Raw genomic sequence first — 25916 nt, 5'->3', positions numbered from 1 at the left:
TGGGTCTACTTACCAGGTAAAATTTATTGGGATTATCTGGGCAGATTTGTAACGTTTAGTCCTTCTGGCAGTAAAAGAAAAACTTGCCTCTTTGTCCCACCCCCTTCCATCAACTCCATAAGAGGATGCCCAGAACCTTGTTGGACTCTGAGTATGGAAGATAGTAAGTGCCTCACTTGGGCATTCTACTGGTCCTTTGTATTGGCTAACCTATAAATCAGCATCCTTTTAGTGGAGCCCAAACCAACAAGCTGAGTTAAAAGCTGTTCAGCAAGCTGTGATGCACTATCTTTGGGGTCCAGCAACCCTAAGAATTCTTGTGAGCTACAGATCTTTGTGCTGATTGGAAACCCTGCCTGAAAACCCTTCTTGGGGTTTTGGACTTGTTCTCGAACACAACTCACAGGTATCCCCCTTTTGGAAAGCAGTTATTACCTTGAGTACCTAGTACCAAGAGCTACTGAACTTCATGAACACCTTACCTGTAAAGGCCTTGTGACTCTTTGGCTTGTTGTTTCCATTTTGGGATGGATCAAGTTTGGCTCAGCAATTATCAAAGTGGAAAGGGTCCAATAAGTTTTCCAAATGGAAATGATATATTCAAGAACACAGCCTGGCCCTAGAATCTCAGCTTTACAATGTGGCAATTAGGGAAACCATATTCCTCCCTCTGCCTCCTGAAGAAAATCAGTTGCTCCACTGTCTGCTTACCTGGTATCTGATGGAAAATGCCTGTTAATCTTATTGAAGAACTTTTGTATATGATGAGTCACTTCTTTCTTGCTGCTTTCAAGTTCTCTCTTTGTATTTTGGTAGTTTGATTATAGTATGTCTTGGTATATATCTCTTTGAGTTTATCCTTCTTGGAGTTTGTCAAGATTTTTGGATGTAGATTCATGCCTATCATTAAATTTAGGAAGTGTTTGGCCATTATTTCTTCAAATATTCTTTCCTCTCTTTTCTGTGACTCCCATAATGTGTATATTGATGGTTGTCCCCAAGGTTCTTTAGACTCTGTTCATTTTTCTTGAATCTTTTTTTTAATATATAATTTTGATCTCCTATCTTTAATTCACTGATTCTGCCTTCTGTCTGCTTCCATGTGCTCTCAAACTCCCTGAATAATTTTCTCATTCCAGTTATACTTCCTGATCCAGAATTTCTATTTGGTTCCTTTTCAAAATTTCTATCTCTTTATTTTAAACTAGTGGCCCGGTGCATGAATTAGTGCACATTGAAAGGAAATTAATTAGAAGAAGTATTTTAATATTGCTATTTGCCCTTTCTCTATAATAGAAGTGTCAACCAAATTTGCGATTGACAATGACAGATCGAAACACAGGCGTGCAATTGGCACCAGCAAGAGCTTTATGTGTGTATCGCACATGCACGAGTCAACTTAGCCTTTTATAGATATAGAACAAACTTGCTTAATTAGACCTGCTTTCGGATTTAGCTAACCTTTTTCCAGCCCAGTGAAGCACCCCAACTTCTCTTTCAGGTAATTGTCAGCAACACACCAGTAAATATCAACACAAAGCAGATTATTATTGTAGATCATGCAGGGAGAACAAAGGGTAAAATATTTAACTGCAGCAGTGTTTGACTATATTCTGCACAGTGAAAAAACCTGAAATCATTTTCAAGGTCCACCATTTCTTACTTCTTTTCAGTCGGGTTAAGTTTCTAAACTTGCTAAATCTCTGTTTTCCGGATAATGAAAATAAAATAGGATTCCACTGAGTCTCCTATCTACCTACTCCAGGACTTCTGTGAGGATCAAATGAGATGATGCACAGGAAAACACTTCACAGACATTTGGTTACAGTGTAAACTGTTTCCACCTGGCTAATGTATTTCTGGGCTGAAGAAACTGCAAGGAGGCTAGTCATGGCTAGGGAGAGGAAGCCAGGCATTGCTATGTGATGTCATCACCCGGACGGAGGGAAGGACACTTAGTGTGTGTGTATATATATATATATATATATATATATATATATATATATATATACATACTATATATATTGTGTATATTGTTTAGTTCTTTGTGATTCTTTTTAGCTCTTTGAGTATATTTACGAAAGTTTTTTAAAAATCTTTGTCTGTTTAGTCCAATGCCTGGATTTTCTCAGGGGTTGTTTCTATCCTTTTTTTTTTCTTTTTCTGTGAATGGGCCATATTTCCTGTTTATTTGTATGCCTTATAATTTTTCATGGAAATTGGGCATTTAAAGTATTATAATGTAACTCTATAACTTAGATTATTCTCCTCCACATTATGGGATATTATTGTTGATTTTTTAGGGCTGCAGTTACCTATTTCTTTTGTGACTTATTCAAATTATTTTTGCAAAGACTGTATTCCATGTCATTTCCATGAAGTCTCTGTTCCATTATCTCAGTAGCCAGGTAATGACCTAGTAGATTTCTTAAAACACCATAATTTAGCTATCCTTTTAAAATTAACCCGCCCTCTGGTTGCTGTAAGTTTTGCAACCAGAATTAGATTCTGGAATTTGAAATAATTGATCTGTCAGTCTTTGACTATTTATACTTGTTTCAATAGAGAAACCAATTCTTTGAGCACTGTATTCCACCATTTTATATAATGTCACTTCTCCCTTCTCTTTTGATATATGTTTTCTTTGATATTATTCTCTTTTTTACTTTATTTTTTAAGTTATTAGTCCCCACCTCCAGAGCTTAGAGAGAACAAGAGAGGGTCAATGATGTACAAAGTAATATCACATGATTTGTGGGGCTTTTAATGCTTGCCATTCCCTACCTCCAAACCTACTAATACAATGTTTCAGCCATGTAAGTTATGTCACCACCTGCAGTTGCACTAGTGAATTATAAAAGGAATTCTTTTCTTTATGTGAGATAAAGCCAAATGTAACATTGGACCTCATTTTATTATCTATATATATAAAAGCCTAAGCGACTGTTTGATAAGTTGCTATGATGCACACTGACCACCAGGGGGCAGACACTCAATGCAGGAGCTGCCCCCAGTGGTCTGTGTGCTCCCTCAGCAGGAGTGCCACTCAGCTGACCAATGGGCCCCCAATGCCGCAGGGCTCACTGCTAGCAAGCACAGCTGCAGCAGCATGAGCCTCTCCCACAGACACTCCCCCTGTGCGCCACTCCCCGATTGGGACCGAGACTGGCATCGGGACTGACTGGGAGCAAGCCTGCGGCTGCTTCTCAGTCATGGGCGCACCAGTATTGCCCTAGGACAGGTGTGCGGAGAACTGCAGCGGAGTGGCCGTGAGCCTACCAAGCGGTAGCAGCAGGCACAGCAGGGCCAGGATGAGCAGGAGCACCATGGCGCCCAGTCCGGGCTTGGGCTCCTCCCTGGCTGCTGCTTGCTTCGCGCATTACTACATCCCTCGGGGGATGTTGGACTGCCGGTTCCAGCCTCATCCCCACAGGCCAGGCCAAGGGACCCCACTGGTGCATGAATCTGTACACCAGGTCTCTAGTTATTTATAGCCATCAATAATACTAAGTTTAAATTTTATATTGATATTCAATTGTTTCTATTAACTTTTTCTGGTCTGTTTTTATTTCAGAGTTCATATGGTTCATTTAGTATGCTGGATGAATATGTAAAGCTCCCTGGTTTTATACGTATGTTACTATTTGTATATGTATTCTTATAATTTTCAAATATTCAGTGAAATTGAAAACATGAATTCATATAAAACAATGGTTATCAAAACTTTCTTTCAAAATGTAAATCACACTACTATATTTTGTGATAACTGGCATGAAAAATCTATGGAATTATAATATTAGTGGAAAATAAAGCAACATACAAGTGACCTTAAAATCCTAGCTAATGTTTATTTTTATATATTATAATATTAGTAGCCTATTTATTTTTAATTTTTTTCATCACCATTTAGTAAACCACTTATTATGTTTATCTTTGTTTACAAACATGTTGGCTATCCTGTAGATCTATTAGTGAAGAGGTTTTTCTGATTCAAAGAGTTGTTTCGTGATATCATTATGAAAACATATGCAACATATCAGTAAGCCCAAAGGTGGTAATGAGAATATTTAACACCTAGTACAGCATGAGCATGTAACAACCAAATCAAACCTAGTGTTGGATCAGAGTTCTGGAGGTTTCCCCCTGTGCCATGTTGGGGTTTAAGGAAACAATGTGCTTCACTTTTAACAACCACAAAAACATTCCGAACCACCTGGAGTGCATGATGAGTTTTTGTGTGTTTTTTTACTTTATTTTTTGAAATGGCATTAAATGCCAGAAAATAGAAGTACACAATACAAACATTGACTATAATCTGACTAAGAGACAGTCTTTTCTGTACATAAAAGTACAAAGCATGATGACATTTAATTGTAATCACTTGTATGCATTTTAACAGTACTATTGAAATAGTAATTGGATTTATTAGTGACAGAGATTAAAAGGAGTAGTAATCATGGTAACAATAACAACAACATTTGCATTCATTGCATGTTTATTGTGTTCCACACACAGTGTGACATGCTTCAGCTCCTTAAATCACACAACAACCCTATGAAGGAGGATCTTCATTGTTTGACAAATGAGGAAACTCAGAGAGAGTCCAGATAAGATGTCCAAAGTTAGATGGTCCGTTAGTTACAGAGACTATTTGAGAGCAAGCAGTCTGGCTCCAGAGCTTGCGCTCTTAATAGCTATGCTACACAATTATTAGTTAGATGCAGGTGTAGAACATGCTGGTCAAATGCAGTAAGTGCCAACTTACTTATATAATTATTTTAAAATTTTTTCAGATGAGTTAATGCAAGATAAGAACTGTGGATGGCTAAATACAAATAAAAAAGGAAAAACAGTAAGTAGACAACATATCCTAAAAACAATTGTTAACATTTTATATTGTTTTGAATTAAAATTTTATCATGCATCTATTTTATTTAATATAAATGTGTTGATTTATTATAAAGCAATATGTATATATATATAGCATTAACTTTAGCACACTACAGTGTTGAATTGTTTACTTCTGCCTCTGCCAAAATAGATATGGCTTAATAAGCAACTCACAATATTACCAGGAGAGCATGGACTACCTCTGCCCATCTATTGTGATATGAACAATTTTAAAGAAGCCATTCTTCTTATCCCAATTGCCCATCAATACCTGAAATTAATGATATTGGATTCCTTTCTTTGAAAATTTTTAACTGTTTATATGCCATAAGTGTCTATAGATGCAAGTGGCAGACCTTTTTAAATTAAATTCAAATATCGTGGCAATTAACTGGTTAATTGTTCAAGATTCAACTGTCTACATGCAGGCTACCAGCAGTAAGTATTTCAGAGATACAGCAGGGCTTGTGTGGCTTGGGATGACGATCAGGCAAGAAAGAAATACTGAGCCCAGCCGGCACGGCTCAGTAGTTGAGTGTAGGCCTGTGAGCCAGGAGGTCACGGTTCAATTCAGGTTGCGGGGCTCAGTCCCACCCAGGCTCAGTCCCAAGTGGGGGTGTGCAGGAGGCAGCCGCTGGGTGATTCTCTCTCCTCATTGCTGTTTCTATCTCTCCCTCTCCTTTCCTCTCTGAAATCAATTAATATATATATATATATATATTTTAAGAGATACTGAGATGAAAGGTGAGAAGAGAAAGAAAGCTTTCTTGGCTTCACATTTTGCACTCAATAGAGAAGGACCATGCTTACTCGGGGAAGAAGATTCCGAGACCCTGAGGAAGCATCAGTGCTTTTCCTTGCAATTTTTAATGACTGCCTCAATTCCAGACATTGGAACCCCATGTGAATACTCTTTTGTAGAGTAGAATTTAATATAAGAATGTCTTGGACTCCATGCACAGGGATTAGTCCCTTTAAGGACAGCAATCCCAAATTTTTAATACATTACTGATACTAATATTCAATTCAGTTGTCCCAATAACCCATTAAAATGTCCTGAAAATTTTAATGTTTTGGTATTTAGACTACTTCTTCCAGACTGATTCAAGCACCTAAAAACAGACAAAATTCCATAAGATTACTGCCCTAAACTTTTATATAGTGTGTGTGTGGAGGGGAGGGGGGGCGGCAGAGATAGTCTAGGGCCATATCACCTATAACACGCATGATTTAGGGGGGAAATGGCATATCTACAAGGCATCATGTTGCAGCAGTAGTACAAGATTTTAAGTCAGAAGGCTAGATTGTGGCACCATTCTCTCCCCTATTCACTGGAAGTTAAGTGGGGATTAATTCTTTGAATATCTATGATATAGCAGGCACTGTGCTAGTTAATAGTTAATGATAATCCTATATAATAAAAGGGTAATATGCAAATTGACCCTAACAGCAGAATGACTGGGAATGACTGGTCACTATGACACACACTGACCACCAGGGGGCAGACGCTCAATGCAGGAGCTGCCCCCTGGTGGTCAGTGCGCTCCCACAGGGGGAGCTCTGCTCAGCCACAAGCCAGGCTGACGGCTGCCAGCACAGCGGTGGTGGCAGGAGCCTCTCCTGCCTCCTCAGCAGCACTAAGGATGTCCGACTGCTGCTTAGGCCTACTCCCCACTGGCAAGTGGACATCCTCCGAGGGCTCCCGGGCTGCCAGAGGGATGTCTGACCGCCAGCTTAGGCCCGATCCCCCGGGGAGCGGGCCTAAGCCAGCAGGTGGACATCCCCCGAGGAGTCCCAGAGTGGGAGAGGGCACAGGCTGGGTTGAGTGCACAAATGTTTGTGTACCGGGCCTCTAGTATACTATAGATGAGCACATATTAAGCTTTTATGAGCATTATTTTTTTAATCCTCACAACAAAATAGGCATTGTTATTCTTTACATTTGCAGATGTGGAAACTGAGGTTCAGTGAGGTTAGATAATTGTACCATGTCACACAGTAAAGGAATTGGAGTTTGATCAACCACCTTCTCCTGCCACCTGATCTTGAGTAACTAAAGCTCCATTAGTGAATGTGGCTGACAGAAAAGCAAACGAGGTATTATGATGCAGCCACACTAGATGAAGGCATAGAGTGCCTTGGAGCATCCTGTTAAGAATGCAGGGACCTGGGGCAAGACAGGGAGGATAGATATGGGTAATGAAAGGCCTTTTAACCAAAATGATGACCCAGTGAGATAATATATAAAAATATTTTCTAGTGTCTTGCACATGCAGATTGTATTGTGTTGGTTAAATTGAATTGAACCCTCATAATAGTGGCCTTCAAACAATCCTATTGTGGTAGGATCAGTAGACTAGAGAAATAGAAATTTTATGTCTACTCCAACTCAAAATATTTTGACAAAGTTAAATTTTATCAGAAATATGCAGTCCCAAGGGTCTCCAAAGGACTCACTTAGAGACTCCTAGGCAAGTACAAATTATCTCGTAAGTGCCATTGTACAAGGTCTTTAGTCACAGTTGTCTTCTTCACCAGAATGTAAGCATTATGAGAGCTGGGAATTCTGTATCTTGTTTTCCCAGCATCTGGAACAGTGTGTGGAACCTAAGAACTCAACAAACACATTTTTAATGAGTACCTACTATGTGCAAAATACGGTGGATACAAAAATGAAAAGAATATAGCTCTCGATTTCAAAGACCTTATAGCCAGGTAGAGGAAAAGACTTACTTGGAAGAAACCATTATATTATAGCAACATAATTGTTCTAAAAGCGATAAATTTAAAAAGTACAGTCGGCATAGGCAAAGTAGCACTGACAGGTAAAGATGATCTGGCTAGAGATTGGGCCTGACTCCATATTAACTATGGCACCTCTGGTGTTTGTCACAGAGAGCACTATTCCATCATTTGTACGTGACTATGTGACCACAGCCTTAATAAATTTGGGGCAAGATATTTATGTCACTCATCTATCTTCTTGCACCTGGCACAATGGTATAAAGTAGTCATCTGACAGATGTTGTATTTTGTCTGTTTGCCATGTGGGTTTTGGCTTATTGCTGTTGCCACTAATAGTTTGTCTGCCAAGTGCCCTGGGACTACCCCCTAAAGGTATTGGTAATGTTAGGCAAATGCTCACAAGTATACTCTAAATATATTTTCCTACTCCCAGATATACTACATCCCTCAGTCCCTCTAAGATCTTCTGCAGCCAAGGCTTAAGGCCACGTATGAATGTGGGGAATTGCATTCCACGACTCCCCATGGATCTCGATTGTGGGTGTTAAGGTCTAGGTAGGGAGGAGGGTATTCAACTCAGCAAAAACCCTGCAAATAATGGGTATATTTCTTTGTTAGAAACAGTCACAAACACATACACACACAATATTTATATAAATGGTATTCAAAAGTTCACCATTTTAAAATATGCAGAGGAAGGAAAGATAAATGAGAGATTAGGGAAAGAGGTATTTATCATGGCATTAGGGAGAGGCACAGTGGTTAATGAAAGAGAAGGAAGGACAGCCTTCATACATATCAACAGAATAGGAAGCAAGATGAGATCTCCCTGTAATTCCTAAGGTAAAGACATCCCAATTTGTCTTACAAATCATTAATCTGATATTACTACTGTTTAAAGCAGGGTTCCTCAAACTATGGCCCGTGGGCCACATGCAAATACAAATATTGTATTTGTTCCCGTTTTGTTTTGTTTTTACTTCAAAATAAGATATGTGCAGTGTGCATAGGAATTTGTTCATAGTTGTGTGTTTTTTAAACTATAGTCGGGCCCTCCAACGGTCTGAGGGACAGTGAACTGGCCCCCTGTTTAAAAAGTTTGAGGACCCCTGGTTTAAAGTAAAAAATTATTACTATAAGAGCATTGAGCAATTAAATAGCAGTGCTAAGAAACCTACAAATCCTCAGAAGTTTTATGTGAAAATGAAGAGACTTCAGTTCTGCCAAGGTGGAATAGCCCTATTCCTCCCAGGTGCCTCCCTAACAGGGAAAGAATGTACATACAACACAACAAACAAGCATAGGAAGTCTCTGAAACTTGGAAAGAAAAAGTTGAGTTGCCTGGGGATCTCAGGGCTTGAGGAAGACTTGGTTTCCGTATTGACTCCCATATATTCCAAAGAGGATGCTGCAGAAGCCTCCAACCAGAAGTTTCCAATAGGCACAGACAAAAAAGCGCCAATGAAAGCCTGTTCCTTCTAGTCAAGAGACCCAGAAGTGGGGCCAGCAGCAAATTTGTTTTGACAATACACACCCTACTCCAGCCAAACACCAATGGAAAAGCCGTGCTTTTCTCCCCATACATGGTATCAGTGGGTACAAGCAGGAAGTTGGTCTTCTATCTCATACCCCTACTGCCACCCCTGGGGAGCAGGTGATACACTCTGATTTTCCCATTAGGTGGGGGAAAGCAGGCAGCCTGTCTTCCACCTCCACCCACAGAACAAGGCAGTGCTCTGATTGCCCAGCTGGGATAGTGCTGTCAGGGCTCAGCTGGGAGCTGATCTGTCATCCCCTGCCCGATGAAAGCTCTGATTCTCCCACCACCATAGTATCAGTGGGCTGCATAGTCAGCTGAGACCCTCTCCCACTTAGTAGGAAGAATAAATGAGGCTGTGCATGCCTGGTTATTTTTCTCAGCCACCTTGAAGGGAGTCTCTGGGGTTAGAGAACTCCAGGGGACATCAGAGGCCTGGGGTCTTTATACCCTCAAGGTTTATCTTAACTACAACTGACATATTCTGGGCACAGTTTCATGGAGTATGCAAAGCAGGCTGGCTCTAAATAGCTAAAAATCTGCTATTTTTGGTTATGTTTAAAACAATTGGGTGTGTATGAAACTTACTGTGGCTCTGGCAGGTTTTTGAGCTAATGGGTCTTAGCCTGCTGTGAAGAAGTAGATAATGTGGGTGGGGTAGCAATATATAGGTCCATCCTTGTCTCATTGTCAGAACACAGAACCAAACTAGAAATCAAGAACAGAAAGACAACAGGAAAATCCCCAAACACTTGGAAGTTAAACAACATACTTCTAAATAATCCTGGATCAAAGAGGAACTGAATAAAAATGAAAATAGAACATATCAAAATTGATTAAGACACAGTTAACACTGCACTGAGAAAAAGTATAGCACTAAATGTACATTGGAAAAGGAAAACTTTCAAATCAATCATCTAAGCTCCTACCCTCAAAAGCAAAATAAACCCAAATCAACAAGAAAAAAAAGAAATAATAACACTTTGTAAAATATATGATTATATGATAACCACTATGCTATAGATTTGAAACTAATACAAAATAACATTGAATGTAAACTATAAGTGAAAAATGAAACTTAGAAAGAAAGAATAAATAGCAGAAATCAATAAAAATGAAAACTAGAAAAACATAGAAAAAATCAATGAAACAAAGAAAGCTAGTTTTTCAAAATAATTGACAAAATTTATAAACTTCTACAAGACTGACAAAGGCAAAAAGAGAGGAGATGCCCATCATCAACATCAGGAATGAAAATATTAACACATCAATACAACAATGTATAAAAATAATTATATCCTATTACAGGTGGTATTTATCCCAGATATAGAAGGCTGGTTTAACATTTGAAATCAATCCACATAATCCACCCTATCAACAGACTAAAGGAAAAAATCATATGATCAAATCAATGGACAAAAAATGTTTTCGGGGATCAGGCCAAATCTGTTCACCGGGCCTCCGACATCCCCCGAGGGGTCCCGGATTGTGAGAGGGCGCAGGCCAGGCCGAGGGATTCCACTGGTGCACGAATCCATGCACCAGGCCTCTAGTATAAAATAATATTGAATGTCCAATGTAACTGAGAAATAAAACTTAAAAAATATAGATAGATCTCCATTATTAAAAAAACCCTCCAGCTTAGGTACATTATAGTTAATACCTTTCAATACCAGGAACAAAGCAAGGGTATAGTATGGGAAGTTTAGAAATTGTAATAGAAAAATAAAAGCCACAGAGATTGGAAAGGAAGAAACACAACTCTATTTTCAGATTAAATGGTTTTCTATGTGGAAAATACCAAGAAGTCTACAAAAATAATAAGTGAGTTCAGTAAGGTTGAAGGATCAAATTGCAAAAATCAATAATCTTTCCATATGCTAACAACACATGGAAACAAAATTTAAAACAGAATAGCAGTTACAATAACTTCAAAGAAATTAAATACTTATAAACCTGTCAAGACATGTACAAAGTAAAAATTACAAAATGCTGATGGAAGAAATCAAAGACCTAAGTAAATGGAGAGGCATACCATGTTCATGGATTGGAAAACTCAACTTAGTAATGATATCAGTTTGTCCCTAGATGGACCTATAGGTTTAATGTGAGTTTTATCTAAATTCCAGGTTTTTGTAAACATGGACAAGATCATTCCAAAATCTAGTAGAAAGGCACAGGCCCTAGAATACCTAGCATAATCTTTAGAAAGAAGAAAGTGGGAGGAATCACTTTACTTGATTTCAAGGTCTACGATATAGTAATCAAGAATCTAGCCGAAACCGGTTTGGCTCAGTGGATAGAGCGTCGGCCTGTGGACTGAAGGGTCCCGGGTTCGATTCCGGTCAAGGGCATGTACCTGGGTTGCGGGCACATCCCCAGTAGGAGATGTGCAGGAGGCAGCTGATCGATGTTTCTAACTCTCTGTCTCTCTCCCTTCCTCTCTGTAAAAAATCAATAAAATATATTTTAAAAAAAAAGAATCAAGAAGTGTGGTATTAGAGGAAAGAGAGACACACAAAGATCAAAGGGACAGAATAGACATCTTAGAAACATACCCACAAAAACATGCCAAGGTGATTTTGACAGAGATATAAAGGTAATTCAATGGAGTAAAGCAGCTTTTCAACAAGTGATGTGGCAGCAATTGGTCATTCATCAACAAAACCATATTTTGACCTAAGTCTCATACCTAAAATAAAAATAAAACCAAATATGGAGAAATTGATGGTAATTTAAAAATGTATAGCCACTCCTGAACACTGTTTGGCAATTTCTCAAAAAACTATATATGCAACTGCTATGTAACCCAACAATTACACTCTTCGGCATTTATCCCAGAGAAATTAAGTCTTACGTTTACAAAAACAACCTGAATACAAATATTCATAGCAGCTTTATTCATAATAGCCCCAAAGTGGAAACAACCCAGATGTCCTTCAGTTGATGAATGGCTATTACTGTGATATATCCATACCATGGAATAATACTCAGCAATAACAAGGAACAAATGTCCAGAGAATTGTGCTGAGTGAAAAAGAGCTGATCCCAAAATGATATACATTGTATGACTCTATTTACATATCATTCTTGAAATAATAAAAATGAATAACAGAACAGTGGTTGCCAGGCACTAAGTAGGTGGTGGAGGCAGAAAAGAAGTGGGTGTTACTATCTATAAAAGGACATTGGGGATCCTTGTGGAAATGTGCTTCAACTTGACCTTATAATGTCAGTCCCCTGGTTGTGATATTCTACTATTTTCACAGGATGTTACCATTGAGGGAAACTGGATAAAGGGTACATGGGCTCTCTGTGTTATGTCTTACACCTGCACATAAATCAACAAGTATTTCCAAATAAAGAGCTGAATTTTCAAAAAATAAAGAAAAGAAAAACTTACCTTAAATGTATTTCTTAAAGGTGGTAGCCAGACCAGCATACGGCAGATGAAACTAAAGTAAATTGAACAAGATAAATTCAGTGGGTAATCCATACAACATAGGTTATGTACAATCAGTAGATTTAGAAGGTTGAAAGAATCCATCACCTACCGCAACAGGCTTCTGAAGAAGACATATCAGAATTCTTGAACAAATTCCAAAAAGTCTAAGCTAATTGCTTCACAGACAAGTCACAAAAATGCTCAGAATTTTATGGTAAAATAAATTTTGAAGTTGTTAGAAGTTAAAAGAAGAGGGTTTTAAAAAAATGAACTAAGGTAGTGTGTTAAAGAAATGCAGTATTTTACCTAGCCAGCATGGCTCAGTGGTTGAGCATCGACCTATGAACCAGCAGGTCATGGTTCGATTCCTGGTCAGGGCACATGCCCAGGTTGTGGGCTCCATCCCCAGTGTGGGGCACGCTGGAGGCAGCCGATCAATGATTCCTTTTCATCATTGATGTTTCTATCTCTCCCTCTCCCTTCCTCTCTGAAATCAATAAAAACCTATTTTTTTTTTTTTTAAAAATGCAGTATTTTGAGACAAACTTCTGAAGTGCTAATCTGAGTTGGAAAGAACTAAACTCTTGGCTGATTCAGGTGACAGTCTTTCAGTAGTTTCTTCACATTTTTAGAGCCCCTTAATAAATTAAGACTTTTCAGATATGGCTTAATTAGTTTCTATTTAAGCCCTAACAATATCAGTGATGGAGAACCTTTTGAGCTTGGCATGTCAGCATTTTGAAAAACCCTAACTTAACTCTGGTGCCGTGTCACATATAGAAATTTTTTGATATTTGCAACCATAGTAAAACAAAGATGTATATTTTTGGTTTTTATTTTATATATTTAAATGCCATTTAATGAAGAAAAATCAACCAAAAAAATGAGTTCGCGTGTCACCTCTGACACGCGTGTCATAAGTTCGCCATCACTGCACTAGATGCTAAAATATATCAGGATGCAAGAAAGGTAGGGAGGAATGAAGAATTTAACTTTACCCACCAGTGAAAGTCAGTGTTTGATGATGGTAAGAGAAATTAGTATGAAATAGTAAAAGAGCTTGGATTTTACAGGTAGAAATATCTAGATTCTTTTACTTCCATGGTCATATAACTTTGGGCAGTTTACATCTGAGTTTCAGTTTTCTCATCTGCAAAATAAGTATGCTATCATTTATTTCAAAGAATTTTAAAGGGCTTGGCACATAATAGTCACTTTCTAAATGGTAAGAATTATCTTTTTTTTCACCTGTATAAGTATATTATAGGATAAATATGAGAAGTAGAATTGTTGGGTCAGAGTATACGCACACATTTTATTCTCATGGAAGCTGCCAGATTAGCCTTTAAACCAAACTTATTAATTTGTATTAACACCCCAAATGTAGGAAAGTACCCATTATCCCACACGCTGGTTTATTCTAGTCTTCCTTTCTTGTTTGTCTATAATGTAACTTCTGTCTCTAATCATGAGAAATATGGATCTCACCATTCACTATCGATTTACTTATATATATCTGTATATATATAAAGCAGTTTCAGAATTCCTAACGTGTACTATACCCATGACAAACAAATTTACCTACTAGTGCACATACATTGTTTATGTACAGTTCATTTTATCTTTTGCCTTACATTTCTAGTCAAAGCATCCAGTTACCAAGATCAGTTTTTTTTTCTCCTACTCCCTTCAGTTGGTTATATCTTACATTTGTAATACAGTTAGATTCACTGTCTGCATTATTTCTTGACCCCCAACATCCTGCTTTTATTGTTTTAATTTTAGCTTACATACATTAATGTTTACTCTTTGTGAAATAACAGCTCAGTGAATTTTGAAAAATGCAGTGATGTATTTTAATTATTTTTAAAAATTTAATAATACTGTCCAAAGTTTTCTTATTCTACTTGAGTCACTTTTGCAAAAAGACATTCCTATATGCCACCAACATTTTTCCAGATTGCTTATCATGATAAACTAGCAATATTGTTCTGCATCTTAATTTTCACTTAATATCACATTGTTTATATAGCCTTTATTTCTACTTAATTGCTTTAAATGGTTAAAATGTTATTTTAATAATAATAGCCAATACTCTTATTGCAAGCTACTATATTAGTGTCTTCATATATTAACTCATTAAATTCTCACAGCAATTTTATGAGGTACATATTTTTACTATATTTTATATGTAGGGAAATTATGCTGATTGATTGAGGGGCTGATTGTCTAAGGACACGTAGCTATCATGTGGTAAACTTGAGTTTTGAACACAGGCAGACTGGCTCTGGAGTCTGTGTTGCAAACCACCAAATTCTACTGTCTCTCATTGTGAGCCTGTATAATTATTTAATTAATGCCCTATTAAGAATTCCCTATATAGTTTTTACATTTATAAGTTTTATAAGCCTTTTTTTTTAAAAAAAATTAAAGCTATACCTGCACAGCCCCCCCAAAATTCTGTCGGCACAAAAGTGTATAAATGCAAAGTGAAAGTTATCCTTCTCTACCCACAACCATGCTACCATTCTCATTTCCTTAGGGTGGCTACTTTTAACAGTTTGCTTTGTAGTTCTTCCAGTAAGTTTTATTAGAGTTTTAACTTACTGAAAGTCTATTTGATTTTTCAACTTACCAACTTCAGGTAAAGTGTGTTGATATTACACTTGGAAAGATGAGTGCTTTAGAGCATTTATAATATTTCAAATCTTCCCTCTATAATTTTTCTCAGTGCTATTAGGCATTAATTTTTATTTTTCTAATGGTTATCTTTAAGAATATATTTAAAATATTTCTTGATATGTAAACCAAATGGACATTGTCTACCAGTTTCCTTCTATGAATTATGAAAAATATTTTTAAAAAGGTTTCATTTTCTGTCTCCTGAGAATCACTGAGAATGTGATTTCAATATATTTTCAGATGCCATTTGTTATCTAAAGCATTTCAAAACCTTTTAAATTTAAATTACAATTTGTTCTGACAATTCTGTTTTCTACTTTTGTTTCTCCTTGAAATTGTACATCATTTTGGTTTTATAAATTCAATAGAATAAATATTACAGTATCAAGGAAGCTAAGAATATATATATATATATATTTGTGTATCTATATATACAGATTTATTTTGATAATTGGAAAAATATAACATTATGAGAAACTTGGGAAATATTCTTTCATTACAAGCAGTCCAAAATTAAACCTTCTCTTTTTATAAGGTGGCTTTTTTACAAAAACAATACATGTTACCACCTTTGAAACCAGAACATACAGAATCCAAAACAAAATATCAGGTGAGTGCTGAGTTATCCTATCCCAGTACCAATCATACTTAACTGTTAGGCTTTTCTAATACATTATGTAATTCAATGGCCCCAAAACCAAAATGCTCATTAGAAACACTGGGTTATCTTTTAAAAATACATATTCCCAGGTCCCACCTCTGACCTAAGAATCTCAGTCTAGAAATGGAGCCTAGGAATTTTTACTTTTCAAAAAACCTAAGGGGATTCTTATGCTGTCACCTGGGTATCAGCTAGCATTTGAAAACCAGTTATAATGAATTGTATCCATTAAAATGAAGCTTGGACTACTAAGGTGACATGAACTAAAATTCTAGGCTGATTATTTCACACTTTATTTTTTCCAATTGGATAGATAATGTAGAAGTTGTTTGAACAAAAGTTTTGAATAAGAGACTTCATTTTGAAGGCTATTTCAGTGATGAAATAGTTTGATTCCAGAGCTACAAAACTGTCTATGGATGTCACACTGAAATTTCACTGTAATCCAGAATTTTGTGTACTGCTGTCTCTTAACCATTTCTGAGGCATATAGAGTATTCATAAAAAAGATTTTACTGTGATGTTCTAAGGATTGAATGGAACTCATCACGGTTGAAATTCTCAGACTTAAAAGCAGGTGATATATGCCCCCAAGTCAGCCTTTAAAGAATATTCCTGATATTTTCACTGGGATATATACTACTTCACTTTTTTTTTAATTTACTAAAACGATAAATGTTTGTATGGATCCTGATGTTAGCCATTGTTTAAGCAAATGCAACTAACACTGGAAGTTGAATTCTTTACTATTTGTGAAGTATTTACAAATATTCCAGGTAGGAAAAAGCTTTGACACAGAATAGTATCAGAGTTAGAAATTGAAAATTTTTGCATTAAAATTTCAAATATTTTAAAAATAATTAAAGTTAGTTTTCTGTTTGTAGAAGGTAGGAGGATGAATAGATAGACTGACAGATTGCTCAAAGACTTAGCTAGAAAATGTATTATAAATTCAAAATAAATGTTACAGAATGTCTTACCTTTTTTTTAAATTTTACAGAATCTCAACACCAAGGACAGTTTGGATCCTTTTCTAAGGCTTCCAAACAACAAAATATCAGCCACTAAAAGGAGCTACCAAGATATGTCCAAATATAGAAACACTTTAAGTACAGAGGTTATAGAACACGAGGACCAAGATCCTCCTTACCCAACACATTCAAAACCTCCAAGCCCTACTGATACAAACCGGCCCAGTGGTCTTGATAGCAGCATTGTAGACGCTAAGACTGTAGACACTAAGAAAAAGTTAGCCCCTGATCCTGATATCATCACAATACAGACTTTAAGCAGTAAGAATAATTTAGACTGTGAGCCTACCATCACCACAATAAAGAGTTTAGATATTAAGAATCACTTGAAGGAAAGACTACCAACAGCATCTTTGCCAAACTTTGAAGGAGAATCATCACTGACTGGAAATGTAGATGTAAATACAGGTCGCCTCTCAAGATCATTAAGTTTTACTTCCCTCCTAGACAACTTAAAACAGTCAGTGGTGCTCAAGCCAAATTTAAGTAAAAATCTTGAAGACCTTTTAGATAAATTACTTTTTAAACCAAAAATTCCTAACGGCACTGAAGGAAGAGAGAAAAGCCATAGTTCTCCACTTACAAGTGTTCATGATAAACCACCAACAAGTTTGGAAGACAAAATACTTGAAAAAATCCAAGATTTAAATAACTGGCTTTCAGAAGGAGATATTTTGAATTCAGAGTCTCCTGTAAATCCAAAAATTAAAGATATTCCTGGAGTTTCATTGTCAGAAGATGGGCCAGGAAATTCTCCAGAGGTAGAAAGGGACCTCCTCTCTGAAAATCACTTGGAGGACGGTGATATAGCTTTTCCAATAATAAAAAAAAGTAGTTTCAAAAAGAAACATTTAGAAAGTGAAGTGCCTAGCCCCGAACCAGATTTCAATAGCATCGCGCATGATTACATTATCAAGCAGATATTCACTGCCCCATTCTTCTCCAAGTTGGCTATGGGAGTGGAAGAACTGAGTGAGACACAGATGAACTGGCAGAATCAATTACCCACATCTTGGGAGAGTTTATCTCCAAATATTCCGGGTCACTATGAAGAAAATGATGATGGGAGAGAATTGCCAGAGGCCAAATCTGTTGCAAGCCAGATAATTGAAGCATTTTCTGTAGATACTCTTTTAGAATCTGGGATCATCAAAGTGGTAGAATTAGGTGAAGACCAGAAGGGTTCTTTGCTGCACACAGAGACAGCCTTTGCTGGAGAAAAGCCAAAGGCCTCCACAGAAGGTTATTCAGAAATCAAGAGCAAAACAGATTTTCTTTCAAAGCAGAATATACCCATCATTCCCAAAGAAACCACTTCTGTTTTGAATAGAGCCACATTTATAGACAAAGGCCAAAATACATCACCACAAGACACATCATATCAGTCAACACCAGATGAAAAAACAGATTTGCCAAGTAATGGTCAGAGGCTTGATAGAGAAGAAAATGATCTAAGTTCTACCTTAGAAAATTTAAGTACCTTGTTAATGGGTAAACTTAATGAGCCAGATGTAACAATGTTAAAATCCTTTTTCAAAAATATATTTAATGTTTTTTTAGAACATAATCAGTCTGAAAAGGGAAGACAACCAGAAAAAGAATTAGAGAGACTAATCCAACATCCTTCTCTAAATAATGCAGAAGACCTTGAAGAAATCAAAGAGAATTTTGATGAAGCAGACAAATTAGACAGAAAACCTAATTTGAATCCAAAGCTGGGTGTATTTCCAGAAGCACTCTCAGAGTCAGAAATTGAAAAATTTAAAGCTGAGGTAAGCAAATATATCCAGCATTACCTTGTAGAAAGACTTTCAGAATCAGGACATATCACCAAAGAGGATTTACCCAAAATCTATCAAAATCTGTATTTGATAAATGAGAAAACAGAACCAAAAGAGCAAAATATTTCTCTGGAGAAACATTCAGAAATTGTAAAAGAAACGATGTCTTTTGTAAATAATTTTAATCATCATTTTATAGATAAAAATTTGGAAATAAGGCTGAGATCCTTTTTAAATGAAATTCTGCAAAACTATTTCCTAAAAAATCTTTCAGAAAGCAGTTTATTTAAAGAGACAGAATCTGAACCTATGCACTCAAACATACCTTCTCGAAGAACTAAAAGTTCTTCAATATCTTTTCATGAGTTAGGACAAGACATTTCAAAGGGGAGTTTTGGCAGAAGGCTTGATATAAACATGAAATATCCTGTAAATAAATCTCTGCAAAACCATCTTATAGGTTTATCAGAAAATGAACTATTAAATCTAAAAGCTGATTTAAGGAAATACCTTCAGGTACTTTTTATAGATAAACTTTCAAAATCAGGACTAATCACTGAAAGGCAATTAAAGGGAATCAGCAAACGTATAAATTTGATTAAGTCTAGTTCCACACCATTAAAATGTATAAAGCCAGATTTATCTTTCAGAGATGAAAATAAATTTATGAATGAGCATTCAGAAAAGCAAAATAAATATCCAAAAGTTGTTCATAAAGCTACTTTACAAAAGGCATCTGAGGATAGAATTGTAGAAACAGAACTGACCAGGAACGATGAAAAAGAGTATTTTCCCTTACAGAATACTAAAGAAAGTCCAGCAATAATTAGAGAACAGAAAACACTGACTTTAATTAAAGTACAACCTTCTTCCAACAAAAATACCCAAGCAATTCCATCAAAAAAGTCATCAGAAAGACCTACAGACATAGTGCTTAAGAAACAAAGGAAAGCACATGGTTTTGTGCAGCTTTCTGAAGCAGAAGATTTTGATTTTAAGACAGAGATTCAAAATTCACATAGTCTGAGTGGTAAATCAGAAATAACTCAATCAAACACTTGCTTTGAAAGCACACTAAAAATGAAGTCCCTTGAAAAAAAGGAGCAGAGCATCTATAAATTGATGGTACAGGAAACACATGAAGTATTGTTGCCACCGAATGTTAGAATTCCTTATTACAAACTGCCAAGTGAAGGTGAAGAAGACATAGGTAAATTCACGTTTCCTCCCGGGCAGAGGAACACTTTAACTCATCTCAGTTCAGAGGCTGGGAACAACCACTGTCAGAGACTGAAAGGATATAATAACAATAATAAAAAACAACATTTAGAAACACTTGCACATTCTGAAAAAGACATACAAACTCTTTATATAAAACCAAGTGAAATTTGCAATGAAAAATGTGCGAAGGTCCTTGAATCGTTTAAATATAAAGTTGTGGAAGCTGAGAAAAACTCAAAACCATCCCTCTTCCCAGAAGTATTGAAGAGAGGAAATCTAAAGCCCAAGGTCCGGAAAGAAAGAGACTGTGTCAACAAACAAACCAAGTCACCTAAGACGGTGACGGTACTAGCACCCACGCCGCCCACCAGGAAAAGGCCCAGGAAATCTGTCCCACGGACATTGCTTCATTGGACTGCAAGAAGAACGATACACGTAATCATGCTTTTCTAGTCTTCTCCCTCTGTGTTTTGCGAAGTTCTGTAAATAATCTGTAGGATATCTATATCTATATATTTATACATAGATATATCTGCATGCAAGTGTGTGTGTAACCTTCGTGGCCCCAAGATGTACAGCTCTCCAAATTTAAAAAAAAAAATCCTTCTGACATTCAAATATCATCTTACCTGATCCAAAATGTAATCACAAAACCAGGGGACTGTTAACACACTGAGTACCTTTGTGTAAAATAGATAAAGGGCACACCCTCTGGAGTATTAGGAAAAGGTACCCTTCCCTCTGGGAAGATTCTGCAGGCTGACCCAGCCTGGAGCCAGAGCACAAGCCCTGTCCATGAGAAACTGGCTGGCTTTCAGCCCCAGCTCACCCCCAGTCAGGGGCCATTGTACAGGCACAACCCCAACAACCATTGGCAGTGGCTGTATGCTATGGAAATATATAAGGTTTTTCAGGTCACTGAACACCTGTTTCAGTGAACAAATATATTATTATGTGCCAGTTCTGCTAAGCATTAGGGTATGCAATATTTACAATCAAATTATGATTGTAAAAATTTTATTTTAATTTCTAGTCTTTTTTTTTTTACCACCACCCCACTGCTATATTGTATGCTGACAAATTTGGGAATTCAAATCTATTTTTAATATTACATAAAACAGGAAGGTAAATCTGCTATTAGACTTTATACAAACTATTCTAGGAATGGAAGGGATGTATTTTAATTTTCTTGACCACTGCTCTTATCTATATAAACAGGCATGACCTACAATGTAAATTCATACATTGTAATGGTAATTTGATGTGCATAATTCTATCTTTGAGAAAATGGATTTAAGTTCAAAATAGTTGAATTTCCATAGTAAATTGTTTCTCCTCCCTCCCTCCCTCCCTCCCTCTCTTTCTCCCTCCCTTCCTCCCTTCCTTTCCTTTTCCTCACCCAAGGATATTTTCCCATTGATTTTTAGAGAGTGGATGGGGCGAAACAGTGAGAGAGAAACATCCATGTGAGAGAGACACATTGATTGGTTGCCTCCTGAATGAGCTCCTGCTAGGGTCAGGGATCAAACCTGCAACCGAGGTATGTCCTTGACCAGAATTAAACCCCGACCCTTCAGTCTGGCTGACGCTCTATCCACTGAGCCAAACCAGTTAGGTCCATAGTAAATTGATTTTCCAGGGTAAAGCAAATATTTAGCTTTAGTAAATAGTAAAGCAAATTAGTAGCAGGGTAAATATTATTAATATAGCTTATACTCTCAACATTGGATTTCTCTTTTCTATCTAAATTCAATAATTTAGTATCAAATGAGTGAGGGGTTGTGTGCACTAGGAATAGGAAAAAATGGGTTTATAGTCCTCAGAAAAGAAAGACTTTCTTTAGTCAAGTGGAATCATTAGTATCACTTTCAAACAAAACAAAAAAATTGTGTTTATGTTACATGTTATGAGATCATATATGGTCTCAGAATCCTTATCCTAAGAATGGGCGAGAGAGATTGAGTCATCTTTATTTCCCTCTCTTAAACCAACCGTACCTGAACTTTTCTCTCTAGTGATATTGGCAACAGAGAATAAATGGTAAGAGGGAATTTTTCAGATCATCAGAATGTCTGGCTCATCTGATTCTCTAAAATTCAAGAATTTCCCAAAGAACTCAAAACAAAAGACTGAAAAACTGAGTTGCAGGAGCATCCAGAAAGGGCAGGGAGTGCGGGGCGGGGGGGGGGGGGCGGGGGGGGGGGAGGGGGGGGGCGGCGGCGCAGCTCCATGTGCTTCCACTGGTCCTCTAGCAACAGTACATCCACTGTGAAGCAAGTTACATATCACTGGCCAGTGTAGCAGATGCTCCCTTAACGCTGGGCTGACCTAATGGCTCTAGAGGGAAGAGGGAGGTTTCCTTGTCCTCTGCAAACCCAGGCAAAATTGTAAAGTGGGTCCCATTTCCCTTTAGACTCGTGGTGCCTCCTCTTGTAAATCTCTTTACTGCTGTCTAATTCTTAGCCCTGCCAACCCTCCCCCAGCTTTCCAGTTCTAATAACCCACGCCCACTTCCTCTCCAAAGGAAAGCAGCCCATTTCTTTGGTGTGGCCATCTCTCTGAAGTGTTAAGAGACAAGCTGCTCAAACTGCAGGGGAAACTAGTTTACACTAATTTGAGAATGACTAATAGCTCCGTATTCTCTTATGCGCATACTTGTAAAGTATTATAAAATATAGACATATTATTATAAATTTGAAAAGGAAAACAAAGCCCATAATCCCGCCACCCTAACACAGACACCATTTAAAAAATTATTTTGGTATATGTCTTTTATTTTCCTGAATGTCTTACTTGTTTACTCTCAAAATATACACAATTTTAAAATTGTTTTAATATAAACATTATAACCATATCCTTAGATGCTGAACTCTGTGCATGTGTGTGTATTAAAGATGTTTATCAGCTTTTAAGGAATGAAAGTTGGGATAACATAAAAAGTCAAATATAAGAGTTTATAATTTATACTTGGGACGGGGGAAGATGTATTTTGGAAGAGGAGAATTATAGAACAGGAAGCTGTTCAACCTTGCTTAGGAGTCTGACCCCTAAATTTATCTGGTTTCAAGCTTTATATCTTCCATCCCTTTTGAAATAACAGATCCTTTGAAACAATAGATTTTTTAAAAGATATGTTTTTATTGATTTCAGAGAGAGGAAAGGAAAGGAAGAGACAGAAACATCAATGATGAGAATCATCGATCACTGTCTCCTGCATGCCCCCTACTGGGGATTGAGCCATAAACCCGGCATGTGCCCTGACCAGGGGAGGGAGGGACGGAATCCAACCTTGACCTCCTAGTTCATGAGTTGATGCTCAACCACTGAAACACACCAGGGGGCTGAAACATGGTTGTGATTTTTTGTTTGTTTGTGCGGTTCTACATTCTCATCTCTATTTATTTGGTTATTTATTTATATCTATTTATTGTTGGTAGTATTATAAGATTTCTGCAGTTTCTAATGGGAGGCATTGGTGGAAGGTTTTACCTATAAAACATTTGATGCTCTCATTTTTTGTCTTTGACTGTTGATATTACAAACTTTGGTTCTTATAAATGTAAAATATACTTTAAGGAAGCCTAACTCACCAACTCGATCTTTTATTTTAATGTTTAGGATTGTTCGGATAGATTTGAGGATTTTCCTATGACCCCATTTCAGCATCTTGAAAAAGTGAAATTAAGAGCAAGGCTTTTAGAAAAGAACCCAGATGAGAGCCACGATCGGTTGAAACATGCAAGACCATGCACTGCTCCGGGGGTTAACAAGCATCGAGAAAGCTACACTGGAAAGTTTACAAGTTCTCGAATGGTTTCAGCAGGCTTAGTTCATTTAAATGACACAGTTCCAGATTATGAAATCCATAAAACACAGCCAAAAATTTTTAAAAGAAAGTGCTGAAAATGTTTGCTCACTTGTGATATTATCCAATTGTTAAACAGCTCAGAATGATATGTGAGGCCGACAGTCAGAATATCATTTCTCCAATTAACAAAATGGTTTGGAGATCTGTCCTTTCCTGTGATAGAAGTCAGCAACCAAATTTCATCTTGTTAGAACCATTTTGTTTTAATTAAAATGTAAAAGAAACACTTTTTGATGTAAATGTGTTTGTTTATGAACTATAGGGAACACAGAAATACATATTCAGTTCATATTCATTAGCAAAGTTGTATTCCCAGCTTTTCTTCTTTTTCATTATATGACAGAATTGCTCCAATTCATAGCGCTCAGATTTTTCAAATCTGTGTTATGCTCTGAATGATCCCTCACCAGGTTTTAAGTTCTCTATGTGCTGTTGATCCCCCTTTAACTCTTCAATTTTAGTTATATTTCTTGATTCAACAGAATATAATTCTCTAGGCCTATAAAACTTGTTAATTTTAATATTGGCTATCACAATTTTTTACACTATAAAGATGATAAAGAACAGGTTTAATATGAATTCCTGAGGCAGCTCCTACACTGTAGTGACTTTCTTACTTGAAAAACTATGAAAGGGCCTCTTTAATAACACAAAGCTCAGGAAGCTGCATACATCTATAGAAACTGCCTAAAATATTACCTAGCTAAATCAGTCCAGGATCTAAATCAGAGACTTCTGAGAATTGGCTCTATTCTCATCAAGTACAGTATTTGGATCTTGTTGAACTTTGGTTCATTCTTGAGAAGCAAAACTTCAATTTATAGAATTTTTGTCCGTTTTAATTTTTCTCCCATAAGTCATAAAAACTATGGGGTTTAAATAGATTGGCTAGTGGGGAACTTAAATCCTGATCATTCATTTAATGGTATGATCAAGGTAATACATTTTTTTGGAGGCCAAGAATTTCTAGTAATCCTCAAAGTTGTACTTGCATCAGTCATAGTGTAACTGGGAAAACAGTTATAACTTAGAATCTTCAAGTAGAAGAAACACGGGGAATTAGTTTCATGAGTGATGGAATCAAGGCTAAGAAGTCAAAAGGGACGGTGGGTCAATCCAGAGATTAGCAAGAGCAGGATGTGCCACTACCCTTCAGATGGAAGAGACAGCAGGAGCAAGCGGTGCTACCAGAGTCCTAAAGCCAAAAGGCCAAGAACATAGAGCCACTGCCAGGACTCCGCAAGAAACCGGGAAGAGCACAGGGTGAGAAATGCCTCATTTTCCCTCTCTCTTCCTGCTCTCCGATTTCCCAACATTGCCTCCCTGGACACCTGAGAGAGAGGGTGCATGGAAAATGTAGTTCCCAGTGAAGCTGAGCAAGGGAAGAGTGGAGAAATGGATCTAAGAGCAAACAGGCAATTGACCAGCAGTATTTATGAGGAAAACCATTGATCTGGTTTGCAGTAAAGGAGGAAATATTTTCTAGATGGAAATCTCAGATCCCTTCGTCTCATTAAACTCTTAGTGGCAATACTGTGTCACAGAGTTTAAAATTTCCTACCGGGGAAATCTCTCAAATATTCAAGTCTTTAAAAAAACAAAACAACTCGTAACCTTTAGTCAAGGTTGAATTCCTTATTTATTAAATATGCCAAACACTTTGCTAAACAGCAGGATGTACTAGCGAATAAGACAATATTCTCAAGGAGTCCACAGTCTATTAGAGACACACACACAGAGCAGTAATACGTTACATAAGCATTATTTGGAGAAAGTACTTAGAAGCTTATGGGCATTTTAGCCTGGGTCCTTCACATGACTGGACATGTGTGTTAGGCAGAATAATGATCCATCAACCCTAATCCCAGGGACCTGTGAATATGGTACCTTACCTGGCAGAAGGGACTGTGCAGCTGTGATTGAGGTAAGGATCTTGGGATGAGATGATCCTGGATTACCTGGGTAGACCTCAAATAATCTTGAGCCCTTATGAGAGGCAGAATGTCAGAAAAGGAGAGGAGATCACAGAAACAAGTGCTAACTCCTGAGCGGGGG

At 37.1% G+C, this 25916-nt stretch overlaps 1 protein-coding gene across 1 annotated transcript in view; it reads left to right on the top strand.

Moving 5' to 3' along the window:
• Positions 1-24960, top strand: part of C2CD6 (C2 calcium dependent domain containing 6) — a 59792-nt gene extending 34832 nt beyond the window's left edge. The window contains exons 14-18 of the mRNA XM_023763150.1: positions 3575-3632; positions 4794-4951; positions 16961-17159; positions 17214-20428; positions 23612-24960. Of these exons, the coding sequence (XP_023618918.1) occupies positions 3575-3632; positions 4794-4951; positions 16961-17159; positions 17214-20428; positions 23612-23896 (3915 nt within the window). The 3' untranslated portion in view covers positions 23897-24960. The remainder of the gene's footprint in view (positions 1-3574; positions 3633-4793; positions 4952-16960; positions 17160-17213; positions 20429-23611) is intronic.
• The last annotated feature ends 956 nt before the right edge of the window (positions 24961-25916 follow it).

This window comes from Myotis lucifugus, unplaced genomic scaffold (assembly GCF_000147115.1).
Source record: "Myotis lucifugus unplaced genomic scaffold, Myoluc2.0 scaffold_3, whole genome shotgun sequence".
NCBI classification, from domain to species: domain Eukaryota; kingdom Metazoa; phylum Chordata; class Mammalia; order Chiroptera; family Vespertilionidae; genus Myotis; species Myotis lucifugus.
This window is presented reverse-complemented; position numbering and strand designations above follow the sequence as displayed.